Source organism: Podarcis raffonei, chromosome 1, assembly GCF_027172205.1.
Source record: "Podarcis raffonei isolate rPodRaf1 chromosome 1, rPodRaf1.pri, whole genome shotgun sequence".
Taxonomy (NCBI): domain Eukaryota; kingdom Metazoa; phylum Chordata; class Lepidosauria; order Squamata; family Lacertidae; genus Podarcis; species Podarcis raffonei.
In genome coordinates, this window is record NC_070602.1 from 76,769,382 (window position 1) to 76,783,369 (window position 13,988).

At 44.2% G+C, this 13,988-nt stretch overlaps 1 protein-coding gene across 3 annotated transcripts in view; it reads right to left on the reverse strand.

The window, feature by feature from the left end:
• Positions 1-562: 562 nt before the first annotated feature.
• Positions 563-13,988, reverse strand: part of PNPLA2 (patatin like phospholipase domain containing 2) — a 36,999-nt gene continuing 23,573 nt past the window's right edge. For 2 of the 3 annotated variants that reach the window (XM_053394806.1, XM_053394824.1), the window contains exons 4-9: positions 11,410-11,619; positions 10,482-10,542; positions 6,565-6,747; positions 4,942-5,074; positions 4,277-4,399; positions 563-2,167 (exon numbers count right to left, since the gene is read on the reverse strand). In XM_053394806.1, coding sequence (XP_053250781.1) covers positions 1,903-2,167; positions 4,277-4,399; positions 4,942-5,074; positions 6,565-6,747; positions 10,482-10,542; positions 11,410-11,619 — 975 coding nt within the window. In that variant the 3' untranslated portion in view covers positions 563-1,902. Of the gene's footprint in view, positions 2,168-2,451; positions 2,608-4,276; positions 4,400-4,941; positions 5,075-6,564; positions 6,748-10,481; positions 10,543-11,409; positions 11,620-13,988 lie in introns of all 3 variants that reach the window. The other variant, XM_053394815.1, reaches the window with a different exon arrangement.

Sequence of the window (13,988 nt, forward strand, 5' to 3'; positions counted from 1 at the left end):
CGCAGTAGCATGAACAAGGCAACAGCAGTGAAATGTGAGATAACAGTTTAGTGCTGAGACAATTAGTAGTCTGTACATCACATCTGAAAGGCATCTGTAGGGAGAGGGATTCTATATAGCAGACAGGACATGTGCTGCTACATGGAGTGCTTAACCTTTAACACACACTGCAGTGAACAATTCCAGCAAGTGGGGAACTTTGCAAAAGCATTGGGAACACATACCAGATCTTTGGCTCAGAAAACTTGAGAACCTGGCAAGTAACTAAATGTCCTTCTGGCTCTATGAACTATAGGGGGGAAGCCCTCCAGGTTAACCTAAGACATGAATCCCTGTTTCATTTGCAGAACAGGAACCAAGATCCACTGAACTAGCCTGTGGTACAGTGGAGGGGAACCTGTGTTGGACAACGCCTCCCACCTTCCCTGACCATTGGTCATGCTTTCTGCAGCTGATGGAGTCCAAAAACATCTGGAGAGTGCAAGGTTCCCCACCTCTGACACAGGTGGATAGAAAGAAGGATGTGCATTCACTTCTGACACCTTCTGGCACTCTTTCATCCTTTTCACACTGTACTGCCATCCCTTTTAGGACCTCCAGCTCCTGACCCTCCTGACTAACCACCACACCAGTCACAATTCTGTTGGGGTTGCCAGGTCCTTTCAAAAGTGATCAAATATACCACTGGCACAAAGTGCATATGGATTCCTCGAGGTTAAATCCAGTTTGGCCAGCATCAGTTTTGGCCTCCACCTTCACTTTCATTTTGTGAGTGGCAAAACACCCCTTCTCTCCTCACATGCTCAGCTCCAGCTCATCAGATGAGCCACAAACCATTTGAAAAACATACACTAAGCTCTCTTAGCTCCTGCATTCTTCCTCTATCCTTCTTTACATCCTTTCTGCACATTTGAAGAATAACGTAGTAGTGTTGTTTTGGGTGGGTGGGTGGAAATAGCACCATCCAAACAACATGGAGCATCGAAAAGAAAAGAACAGCATAGCTCAAGCATACATTTAGGATTGTATTCAATTCAATTTTACTCAGATGAGACCCACTGAAATTAATGGATCTAAATTAGTTACGGCCATTAATTTCAATGGGCCTACTTTTAGTACAACCCTTACAAAGCACATTTCAGAGCTTCTAATATTTTCTCTCTCCATAGTTAAAAAAAAAAGTCCCTTAGAAGAGGGTGATCCTGAGAGGAACAAGGAACTCTAGTGTTCTAAGAGTTCATTTTTACAAGTCTACATTCCTAACATCTATATTAAGAGCAGTGGCACCCAGATAGATTTGAAAGAGAATGTGGGGCACAGGCATTTAAAAAGGTGCATCAGCTGAGAGTTGAAAACCAAGGGCTGCCTTAGATAACAAGAGCCAATCTGGCAGCCAGTTGTTGTAGCCTGCCTGCTTTACACTATTCTGTGTAGCACAGGCAAAGATGATCTATGAGGGACTCAGCTTTCTTCAAAACAAAGACCCTTTTACAACACTAATGTAAAACAAAGGAGGTTAAAAGCAAAGAAATGCCAGAGTACTGATTTGTGTCCCAATCCTCTTATCACAAACAGCAAGTTCAATATGATATGAGGCCTCTGAAAAGGTGTCCCAAGCAAAACTCTTTTCGGTTCAACCAAGAGACCAAGCACTTTTGTCACATGTGCTGGGCATTTATACACCATCATCTCTAAGAGTGTACGCAACGCCCGACACATTGCTATGGGTTTGAACACTGTGCAGCCACCAGATTAGCAGTTGCACAATGGCTATATTGATGTAAATTCTCACTCTGCAAATGAGAAAATAAGAAGTCTCTTAGCAGGTGTTACAGCTCCATTAGGACGCTGTTGAGAGGCAGCGGCTGTCTACCCTCCCCTGCCCAAAGTGTGGCAACGAGATCAGAAAAGCTGGAGGCTTTCTTGTGTGCAGCTTGCTGGCGGGTGCCTCATCTGGAGCCCTTCTGATGGGAAGATGGACGCCTGCAGGTCCACGTTAATGCAGAACAACCCCAGCATCAGCTGGCGCTGGTACTCCTCCCATTTTGTCATAACGTCCGTCAGGGAGAGGTTACTCCGCAGCCACTTGGGCAGCGCCTCCCCATAGCCGATGCTCAAGGGGAGGGGCAAGCTTTGGCTTTTTCTGAGTTCCAGGTGGTAGTACAGCCTGAGAGAGAGAGAGAAAGAGAGAGAGGAAGATGTTTAGTTTGTTTGTCATGCTGTACTCACAAGCGCTGCTTGCTGCACTGGAGCTTCCAGGCTAGACATGGAGATACAGAGAGAGGAGTGGTGGATAAAAGATCACACATTCCCCATTGCAATTTCCCCTTAACAGTACAAGATGCCAGTGTGATGCTACCGTCACATACAAAAAGTCAGCAGCACAGGCTAGGATCATGGAAGGTGCAGGTGAGCAGTGCTCAGATTCTCCTTGCATGCCTCAATACTGACCTTTGACACCCTGGCTATCCTAGTCCTGCCCCTTCCTAGTCCCGTCATTGGCCCATAAGCAGAAAGTGCCACGTGAGCTGACTGAGATCCAGGGGAAACTTTGAGCCTCCAGAGTCCCCAGGCTGACGGTCGTCACACTGCTGAGTTTCATTCGGTCTGAGAAAGTGAGTCAGGTGTACAAGTGAGAACACAAGCTGCGTAGAGTGGGCTGCTCTGCAAAATGAGATTCTCCACTGGCAGAATGGGCTCCATTATCTCTCAATAAAACCCGCACCCCGCCGAGTGCAAGTGGACTGTGCGACACCCAGATGTAATGCACGAGCCACCCGTTGAAGTGGTAACTGTTTATTGTCACACGATAAATGCAAACAAATCACTTGAAAAACCATCTATTTGTTATATTGTAAAACATTAAATGACAGCTTTGTTACTGAAAGCTGTTTCAAACAACACATTCGTCTGCACAAACCATCCTGATATTTTTTGCAGGTTGACAGTTGACATACAGAACTGTCCTGAGAAATTAATGTGTGAATTGGAAGATCATATAAAAATCATCTGCTATTGCAGGAACGAACGATTTTATAAGTCATTCAATGGAAACTAAAGGGAAATAGGGTCCCTGTTGTTAGGCTGGAAAAATATATACAGAGTGGCTTTCTCTCCCCCTTACATTTTAAAAAGTTGTATTATTATTATCATTATTATTATTAGCATATAAACAATTGCTAAAGTAGAAAATAACAAACAACTCGTCCCATTAAAATCATATACATTTGTCATGCTATACAACATCTCATTTGGTTACTCTAAAAGATCACACCACATTTCCCTTTGAGTGTTAGGTGGATTCCTACCATTATCCAAACAATTTATATATTCAATGATTTTTTTGCCATGTATTATAAAAAGAATAGGGATTGTGTTTGCCCTTTGCTGTTCTGACCTGACATGTTAGTTTCTCTGCCAATGCTATTGACCACCGACTATTATACCAAGAATCAATGTTCAGCCCAAAGCCAGTTTTCCAGCATCCATGGCTATCTCCACCCCCCTCCTACCTTTGAGATAGCATCCAATCACTTTTTGGCAGTTCACACACAATACATTTTTGCCCACTGTCCTGAACTGCCCTGGGTACATGTTCACACACAGAAAAGAAACTGAACCAAGAGTGAGCAAATAGATGCATTTGAAGAGGGTTGTTTGGGTTTTAAACTTAATCCAAGATAGCTCTTCAGAACACTCTGTATATGGGGTGCTACTATATCTAAGTTTTACTCAGAGTAGATCTAATGAAATCAAAGACCCTAACAGGTTCATTAATTTCAATGGGTTTAAGTCTGGAGTAAAACTTAGTTGAACACCACCCTTTCTTTGGAAAGAAAATTAGGCCCTTTCAAATATATTACGTACAACATCTAAGGACTTCAGGCACTTAGTTATGTTATTTCACCATCAAAACAAAACTGGGGACTGTCAAGCCTGGGTTTTTGGTTATTTGGTTTCTTGAAAAAGAAGTGCACAGTGCTGGAATTGACTGTAGTTTCATAACCATGTATTCGGTTACCTAGGCACAGTAACACTAAACCTTCCTGAAGAGTAAGGCACCTTTATTTTATAGAGAGCTGTGCAAAGTAAGATGACACATCTAGAACTGCCATCTTAAGCACACAAACTTGGAGGAGAGTACAAAAGGGCTGATTTCTGAATAAGCACAGTCAGATTGGAAGCCAAAGTCCCCCTGATTACCATTTATATGGCGCCAGTCCTATGGCAACTCCCAGTGTCGCAATACTTAGAAAAGCAAACAAGATAATCCTACCTGGCTGAGAGATGGCTTCCCAGCTTCTTCTTGGCTTTCCTCATCAGATAGTGGCAGACTTTCCTCGTCTGCTCCTTCATCCACCTGATATCCTCAGGGACATCTGGCAGCCATTCAAGCAACCTGAAGGAGACAGGTGACCAACAGGGACGCTGTTACGTAATGCAGGCCATTGCTACACTGCAAGCACGAAGGAGCACCAGCCACGTTGCAGCTTTGCAAAGGTGTTCTTAAAAACAGCCTGCACAAGGGCGCCTCTTGTGACAATGGCAAGTATTCACATAGAGAGCATGCCTCCCCTTCCTAGAGTAGACCAATGAGCTTTCTAGTCCAGAATCCCATTTCCCATGGTGGCTAACTAGGTGTCTATGGGAAGCCCAGATGCAGCACATGAGAGCAAGAGTTTGTTCCTGCTACTGTTTCCCAGTGGCTGATAGCCACCTCTGACCCTGCACATAGACCTCATGGCTAGTAGCCATTGACAACCACATGGGAGAGGGTTCTTGGCTTTCAATAAATTTCCTTGGAGTGGATTTTACCCTTGTTTTATTTAGAACCAAGTCCCACAGAATATCAAGTTCTTAATGATGCAGATGATACAGCAATCTAGGTCCCAATCACAAGCATTTCCCAAAAGCATATCAGAAACAGGATTTAGAGCATACCTAACAGTGAAGGAGAGAGCCGACTCCAGAGGAAGAGTGTATGGGAGCATCAAGGTAGAGGCCAGGCGCACAGGCAACAGGTTGGCAATGCCGGTGAACAATCCCCTCCTCTCAGCACAGGCTTCTAAGAGGGCTGGAGATGGAGACAGTGAGTTATTCCAGTCACCAATTCAATGGGGAAAGCAGAAACTGCCCCTCTCAATTTTTAGAGGAGAAACACCTGTCCAAAATTTAGCCCTCTTGTGGCTCCAAACATCAGCCCAAAAGGCAAGGAATAAAAATACAGTATAAGACTTCGCCCAGCTCATGAGAAGCAACCAGAGGGATTTCTATTACTCTTCTTCCCCAGAGAAAGAGACCAAGCCTGCTTTGTTTGTCCCATGCCTCATTTAAAAGGTAGTATTCACTATAGAACTTGAATGCCTCTGAAACCTTCAATTCTGTTAGGCTGTATGAGTTAGCAACATGTTATTGCCAGGGCCCTGAAGGCCCCGCAGTTCAAAAAAAACAAAACAGCATTAACTTGTAATTTCCCACTGCAGGTGTAGGTTTGAAATGAAGTGAGGGACTTCACATGCTACAACAGAAGTGGGAATTGGAAACACAAGTCATCAACATTTTAAAAGCAATTACTGGATGTCCAGACTACTTTGAAGATCCACAAAATCTCTCTAGCCATAAACATGCATCTACTACTAAGCAGGGGGACCAAGAGGTTTGTTCTAGGGGGGAAGATTGTGTCAATTCTAGAGCTGGCAGCAAATCACTTTATTCATCTCTCCTCAACACTGATCCCCATCTTATCTGTCTACAGGCATTTCCCGACAATTTTGCTGGTTTTTATGCTTCTGTGTCCACTATCCGTTATCTCATGAGTCACCTAAGAGAAGTTCCAATAGGAAAATAAAAAACTATAGCCAGACCCTAAATCAAGGCAGGCAGCTTGTTCTTCTCAGATACCAACTTTACTGGGCAGTGGAGATTGGAACCAGAGTTTCAAGTCAATGCTGTGCACCAACTTCAGAATTTCCACATGCATATGTGAACACATGCACACTTTCAAAACATTGCTCAGTACACTTGCGTTATTAATGGGAAATAGAGATTTTCTGAAGTCCTGTGATATGTCTGCAGGGGGCCATGGAGCAAATTGTATCCCCTTACATTAGCCATACTGCCCACCCTGTGTATTTCATGTATTCACAGTCTCCTAATTTACCTTTGGACATGGCCAATTATGGCCAACTATACAATGAAATCAATTTAACCGTCATGGCTTCCTCTGCAGAGCCTGGAACTTGTAGTTCGACTATGTAACAGGGAAACCAAATCATCTGCACGGAACAAAATAAAACGTATGCATATGTGCAGAATTGGAATGTCTATCTTTTAGCCTCTCAACAGTCTTCTTTCCTCTGCTTCTCCCGTTTTCTCCCACAAAGGAAAAAAGCAGGACATAAGTCAAGAGTGGGGAACTCGTGGCGGAGGCCCATCATCAGATGCTGCTGAACTACATGTTCCTCACCCCTAGAGCATTATAAAAGCCTCAGCCTAGTCTGTGTAATGAGGAGAGCCTTGGGTTAGACACAGACACACTGCAGACTCTCCAACCCAAGATCATACCTTGGTTCAGTTTAGGAGGCAAGTGTTCAAGAATGTGATCTTCAGCCTCTGCCAGTGCAGCATTCTCTCTCAGCTGGTCCTCTTCCCCTGCCTCCTCCTCCTCCTCTTCTTCAGCATTCCTCACCCCAGCCCCATTTTCAATAGCCAGCAAAGGGTTGGTGGGTCTTGGATGATGGAGAAGACCTGAGGAAGATGGGAGAAGGAACTGTTGTGCTTCAACCAAAAAATTAATGTGCTTTGCAGATTATCTTTCCTAACAGTGGAGAAAGTGGCAGTCACAGCCAAAAGCCACCTGCTGTCACAGAGGATATCGTGTACAATAAGCACTGGACATGAAATTGCCACCAAGGCATGTGAGACAGCTGTGCAAGGCAAGAGGGTTTACAAAGCAGAGAGAAATAGCTCCTCGGGAAAAGACTCAGTGGGCATCAATGCTACACTCTTTTTGGCATCAGGTTAAAACTTATTTGTTTACTCAGACTTCCTTTTTTAAGTGCTACATTTGTCTTTGTAACATTTTTTTAAAAAAAAAACACAGGTATCTTAAAACAATAGATCCATGGTGGATTATGTTTTCCTTTCTTTGTTGTTATAACTGTACACTGCCATTGGATCTGTTTGAATAAAGCTTATTTTATTTTAAAAGAATATTGTAACACATATGTTGTACATACTATGTGCTGTCCAATGCCTGGAAGTATCGTGCAGCAGAAGTATGTTGTTTTTTGTAAAACATGTGCATAGAGGGACATTCAAATGTTAAATCCTGCCCACCAATATACCCCACCTCTGCAGACTGAAGCAACGTAGTTCTAAGAACTCAGTACCATGTGGTTTATCTATCCAGGGACCTCCAACTCCCAATAATCTGTGATCTACTGACAGTATAACAAAACTGGCAGTGATCTACTCATTGTCATAAAAAGACTGGCAGTGATCTACCCAAAGGTTGTGGAGCTTTTTTTAGGAAGCCAGAGTTGGTGGGAGTTTTTAGGGGGTTTTTTGTTTGTTTTTTTGCTTTTTCGTAAGGAGATCGCTGAGGGGCCAGAGATCAACCAGGATCTACCAGGAACACCCCATAATCTACCAGTAGATTGCGATCTACCTGTTGGACATGCCTGAAGTGGTACCTCGGGTTACAAACACTTTGGGTTACAGACACTGCTAACCCGGAATAGTACCTCGGGTTAAGAACTTTACCTCAGGATGAGAACAGAAATTGCGTGGCGGCAGCGCAGCAGCAGCAGCAGCAGCAGGAAGCCCCATTAGCTAAAGTGGTACCTCAGGTTAAGAATGGTTTTAGGTTAAGAACAGACCTCTGGAATGAATTAAGTTTGTAACCAGAGGTACCAATGTATATGCCTACACATTCTGTAAAGTACCATTTGAATTATAGAACTACTATAGATAGCTTCAATAAGAAGTCCCAAGTAGACCCTTTCACATCTGCAACCATAAGAAATCTCTGGCTGTCACCAAGTCAATTTCCTCTCTAATTGCCTTCTCTGGGATAGCACAGTGGGGTTGCTGAATCATGTAATATAAGAACATAAAAAGAGCCCTTCTGGATCAGAGCAAAGCCTCAGTTGGTTGAGTATCCTGTTCTCAAGTGACCAACTGTTGCTTGTAGGAAGCACACAGGCAAGACCTGAACTGCATCAATGTAAGTAGTTACCGTATTTTTCGCTCGATAACACGCACCTGACCATAACACGCACATAGTTTTTAGAGGAGGAAAACAAGAAAAAAAAAATCTGAATGAAACAGTGGATGTATCATTTTTGTGCTTCATGCTGCGGCCACAGACATGTGATCTGATGGTGAATTTGGGGTGACCCAATGCAAAGATCCTGAGGATCCATGTGGATCCATGCTTTGTAACCACGTTTTTGTACCATTGCAGCCCCAGGCAACAGTGGGTGCGTGATTTTTTTGGTGCAGGCTGTAGCCATGGACATGCTATGTGATCTGATGGTGAATTTGGGGTGACCCAATGCAAAGATCCTGAGGATCCATGTGGATCCGTGCTTTGTAACCACGTTTTTGCACCATTGCAGCCCCAGGCAACAGTGGGTGCGTGATTTTTTTGGTGCAGGCTGTAGCCATGGACATGCTATGTGATCTGATGGTGAATTTGGGGTGACCCAATGAAAAGATCCTGAGGATCCATGTGGATCCATGCTTTGTAACCACGTTTTTGTACCATTGCAGCCCCAGGCAACAGTGGGTGCGTGATTTTTTTGGTGCAGGCTGTAGCCATGGACATGCTATGTGATCTGATGGTGAATTTGGGGTGACCCAATGAAAAGATCCTGAGGATCCATGTGGATCCGTGCTTTGTAACCACGTTTTTGCACCATTGCAGCCCCAGGCAACAGTGGGTGCGTGATTTTTTTGGTGCAGGCTGTAGCCATGGACATGCTATGTGATCTGATGGTGAATTTGGGGTGACCCAATGCAAAGATCCTGAGGATCCATGTGGATCCATGCTTTGTAACCACGTTTTTGTACCATTGCAGCCCCAGGCAACAGTGGGTGCGTGATTTTTTTGGTGCAGGCTGTAGCCATGGACATGCTATGTGATCTGATGGTGAATTTGGGGTGACCCAATGCAAAGATCCTGAGGATCCATGTGGATCCGTGCTTTGTAACCACGTTTTTGCACCATTGCAGCCCTGTTTTTGCATCAGATCATTGCTATGTGATCTGATGGTGAATTTGGGGTGACTCAATGCAAAGATCCTGAGGATCCATGTGGATCCGTGATTGGAACCACGTTTTAAGTAGGGAGGGAAGGAAAAACATAGAAGCGACAAGGAGAGGGGTGTGCAGAGAAGCAGCTGGCTAAGAATGCAGGAGAGGGGTTTTACCGGAGGGAGGAAAGGAAGGCAAAAGTCCCCCCCCCCACAAGCCAACCAGCTCTCTCTCCCCCCCCCCCCCCAACCTGCATGTTGCCTCCGAGTCCCAGACGCACGGAGAGGAATTAGAAGGAAGGACGCTCTGCTTGCCTGGAGGGGAGGGGTTTTCTCTGCTCTTTGTTCCGTTTGAGCAAACACAGTAAGGAAACAGAAGCGGGTGGGCAGTAAGACCCTGAGGCAGAATGCAGGAAAGCAGCAGCTTCCCCCTTTCCTCCCTTTTCCGGACGATTTGATATTTGCCTGATTTTTGCCTTCACTCGCGCTTGTCAGCTCCAGGGACCACACATTCGCTCAATAACACGCACAGACATTTCCCCTTACTTTTTAGGAGAAAAAATCTGCGTGTAATAGAGGGAAAAATACGGTAACTCATGAACTGTAAGGACAAAAAATACAGTGCACAAGATTGCTGCACTACAGACAGTCACCACAAGGTGACACTATAGACACAAACAGTGTGCTCTGGCCACAGCACCGGCTCATGCCAGAATAATAGGCAGAGTGCTAGAGAAGCATTGTTATGCTCTTGCACAGCTTCCATTAAATGAATTTTGTGCAGGAGAAGACCCCAGTGGATCATACCCAGTGCCATTTTGCATCTATGTGATCAAATACAAAATAGACTCTCTTGTCATATCCAACATTTTGCTTTCATTCAGCGATTTGTGTAGTGATGGGATGTATGTAAAACCTCTTGATTTACTCAGAACTTTTCTAACTATGTAGAATGGAATGTGTGCTCAACCTCAGCTAAGTGGAAATACAATTGGTAATAATGAAGCTGGCTGCTGCATAGGTAGTATTAAAAATGTTTTCTGCATAGCAACAACTGGTTAGATGGAACAACTGAGGGTTAAGCATGGCCGCCAATGGATTTTACGCACAAACAGGACACACGGAAACTTATAAAGCAGAGAAGAAAAATGTTTTTACACAGTTTTACTTTTGCTAGAAAATTTGGGTGGGGAGGGAAGGCAAAACCTTTTGCTAAGTGCTTACCATTCTTTTTCAAGAAGTGCAGTGCATCCCTGTATCCTTGCTTGCACATGTCCCGCAGAACCTGCACACAGAGATAAAGGAGAGCCAGTTATGATGATGAAAGCCTGTGTCTAAACATTCCAGTTGGAAGGGCAAGAGGTGCTTCTTTTCTGGTTACAACCATTGCTACCCCAACAGTGTTTTCTACTGCAGCAATAAAAGAGGGAGAAAGGGCAGAAAGCAAGAACGGACCAACAGCATTTGTTATGTTGCTAACTAAAGGAAGAGGCAGGAACACGGAGGAGACATGTTATGGTCTGGGCAATGGCTCTGAATGAACACCCATGGGGGAAGAAAGAAGGCCAACAAAGGAATGTCAATCTACACCAACTGAATACAGCCCACATGCATTTTCAGACAATGCCTAATTGAAGGTATTTTCAGGTGTCTTCATGTTATTCCAACGGGATTAAAAAAGGCATTCAGTGCATTCCAAAAGTTTTGAAGGCTTCTTGTCCCATCACTTTAAAAAAACAAGTCAGATTAAATCATAGAATGAGCATTTGCCACTCCAAATTAGGCTACCTGTCAACACCCTCTAAAGAATGGGAGTGGGAGTCCCAAGTTACATGAAGTGCATTGGCTGATCACCCACGTGCCTTTCAGTGACTTTGTTGCTTGTTTCTAAAAGGAAATGTGCAGCTGTTCATGAAACACCATATGCCCGTCTCTCAGAAATGGGTGGCATAAACACCACTGAAGCTTTATGGAGGGCAGGTTGGTTTCTATAGGTCTGTAAGCTCCATCCAACATCAGTGGGACTCACTTCCAAGTATATAAATTCAGGTTGCCTGAAGTTCCTTCAAATGAAGAGCCATAAACAATGTTTACCATCTATGGAAGCTCAAGTGTCACTACAAAAATATAGACAATCATGCTGGGCTCTCACCTGAGGCTCTGGTGGAAACAGGGCCTTTGAAAGGCGGTAGAGGTTGCGCATGTTGAACTGAATGCTGGTATTCGTGACCCTGAGCTCATGGATGTTTGTGGAGCTGTCCCGTGGACAGATATCACTCTCCCCAGAGAAAGGGGACACCGTGATGGTGTTCTTCAGCTCATACTGTGGCAGGTTGTCAGAAATCCCTCCATCAACATACCTCTGGGAGGAGAGAAAGAATGACAAGGAATCATTGAAGGTTTTATTATACAGATACAGTTTACAGTCTGTCCCACCCCCAAATTTCCAAACACTTATAGGCAATTGCAAATGTACCAGTTCACAGTTGCTTGGCGAGTCTGGCAGGTTATAGCAGCCATATTCAGGGGATATGAATTGCCACCAATATACTGATGACACACAGCTCCATTTGTTTCATTGGTGCCTGGGGAAGCAGTAATGGGCTGGATGTGGGCCAAGAAACAGAAGCTGAATCTAGACAAGCAGAGGTGCTGTGGTTGCACAGAGTCCGAGAATCAGTAGAACACCCTTATTCTGGAAGGGGTTGCACTCGTTTGCATCCTTTCCTGACTAGAGATAGCCTGACCACTATTATCCATGCTCTGCTGTCCTTCAGATTACACTACTGTCATGTACTCTTTGTAGGACTGCTCTTCCAAAATGGTTCAGAAGTTGCAACTAGTGTAAAATGCAGGGGTCCAGAGTACTAAAACAGCTGCACAGCTTGCCAATTCTCTTTCGAACCTAAGTCAAAGTGCTTATGTTGACATTAAAATAAGAGAACTTCTCTTTTACCAACCTACCACCTGGGCCTGAAGATCAGCTAAGGAGAACCTCCTGATGGCCACTACAACGGAGGTATTCAGTAGTGTGAGGACCCACAGTACAGCCTTTCCTGTGGCAGCTCCAAAACAATGGAACTATCTCCCTCCTGAGTACTGTAGTGTCTTGCCTCAATGCTACACTCTTTCAAGAGGGAAGTGAATACACCCCCCCCCCAGGTTTCTGGAGGTTAGGAGGCATAATGCACTGAGGTCAGTGTATGGCACCCCTTGTCACCTTACATTATCCTCTGTTATTTTAGTTTGTGCTGAGTTTATTTCATATAGATGTTTTAATTGGCCTCGGAATATGCATTTGTGCATTTTAATATGTTGCGCATCCCCCTGTGACTTTATGATAAAGAGTAGTATCAAAATATCTAAATAAAATGAGTGAGATCCATGGGGTGACAGCCATCAATGAAGATCCCTAGGCCTTCTACTGACATACCCACTGCCTACCTACATTAGCTGGAAGGCAAGCACTTCTGAATTATTGCTTTACTTATTAATTGTTCGATGCATCTGGCCCAACAGGGCTTCCTGCTTCAGACAGCCGGCTTTTTGCTGTGAGGTATTTGGGAGACTCTTGGGTTGCCATGAGACTGGCTAGAGACAGAGGTGAAGGCTCTGCTGGCTCTAGCCTTATCTGCATGCATAGACAGGGCTAAATATGTTTAATCTAGAGGAGAGGGTACTTTGAGTTTGGAGCCAAACTAAAATAAGACCAGGGAGAGGTGATGAAGCAGGCACATCTCCAAAACAAGACATACACCCCCCCCAGCTGTTATTGTTAACAACATTATGTAACAATAGCAATAAATAAATAAAGCTAGCCGTCCATTGGGGACCTTCCGCCTACATTCCAGTTAGGAACAAACTGTTCGTGCCAACCTTCTCCACAAACTCCACCACTCTGCTTCTACCAGACACTCCTTGAGTTCACAACCTCAATTTGATTTAGTGCCGTTGCAAATGGGCTTTTCTTAATACCACTCAGCCAGACCAGAATGGAACAGATATCAGGACAAAAGGAAAAACAAAACCCTTTGGTGCAGCTACCTTTAAACAGTTCACTGTGGCTTGTTCTGAAATGACAATAAACCATGGCTTACTGCAGGAATAAGCTGATGTGTTTCAGGCTTGCACCATCTTCCTTCCCTTCTTATTCTCCAACATAGCTGCAAGGAAACTGGAAGCCTTAACTTCTGATTTCAATTAACAACAGCTTAGCATAGTATTAAAACCCTGAACTGTGGTCAACTGAAACAAACCACCGTAATAAAACTATGGTTTGAAGTTGGCTCCTTTTGACAAAGGGTAGCCACAGCATGTCAGGGTTCAGACATTATGGTTTGTTTATTTTACTATTTATTTTCAATAGTAAAATGGCCAAAAAATAATATAGAAATGATAAGTAACATTAAAAAGTATGTAAACAAGCCTAACCAGGGTTCAGACATTATGTTTAACTGCAGTTAGTTTAAGGCAGGGGTAGGCAACCTAAGGCCTGGGGGCTGGATGTGGCCCAGTCACCTTCTAAATCCGGCCAGTGGACGGTCTGGGAATCAGCATGTTTTTACATGAGTAGAATGTGTCCTTTTATTTAAAATGCATCTCTGGGTTATTTGTGGGGCATAGGAATTCGTACATTCCCCCCCCCCAAAAAAAAACATAGTCCGGCCCACCACATGGTCTGAGGGACGGTGGACCGGCCCCCTGCTGAAAAAGGTTGCTGGCCCCTGGTTT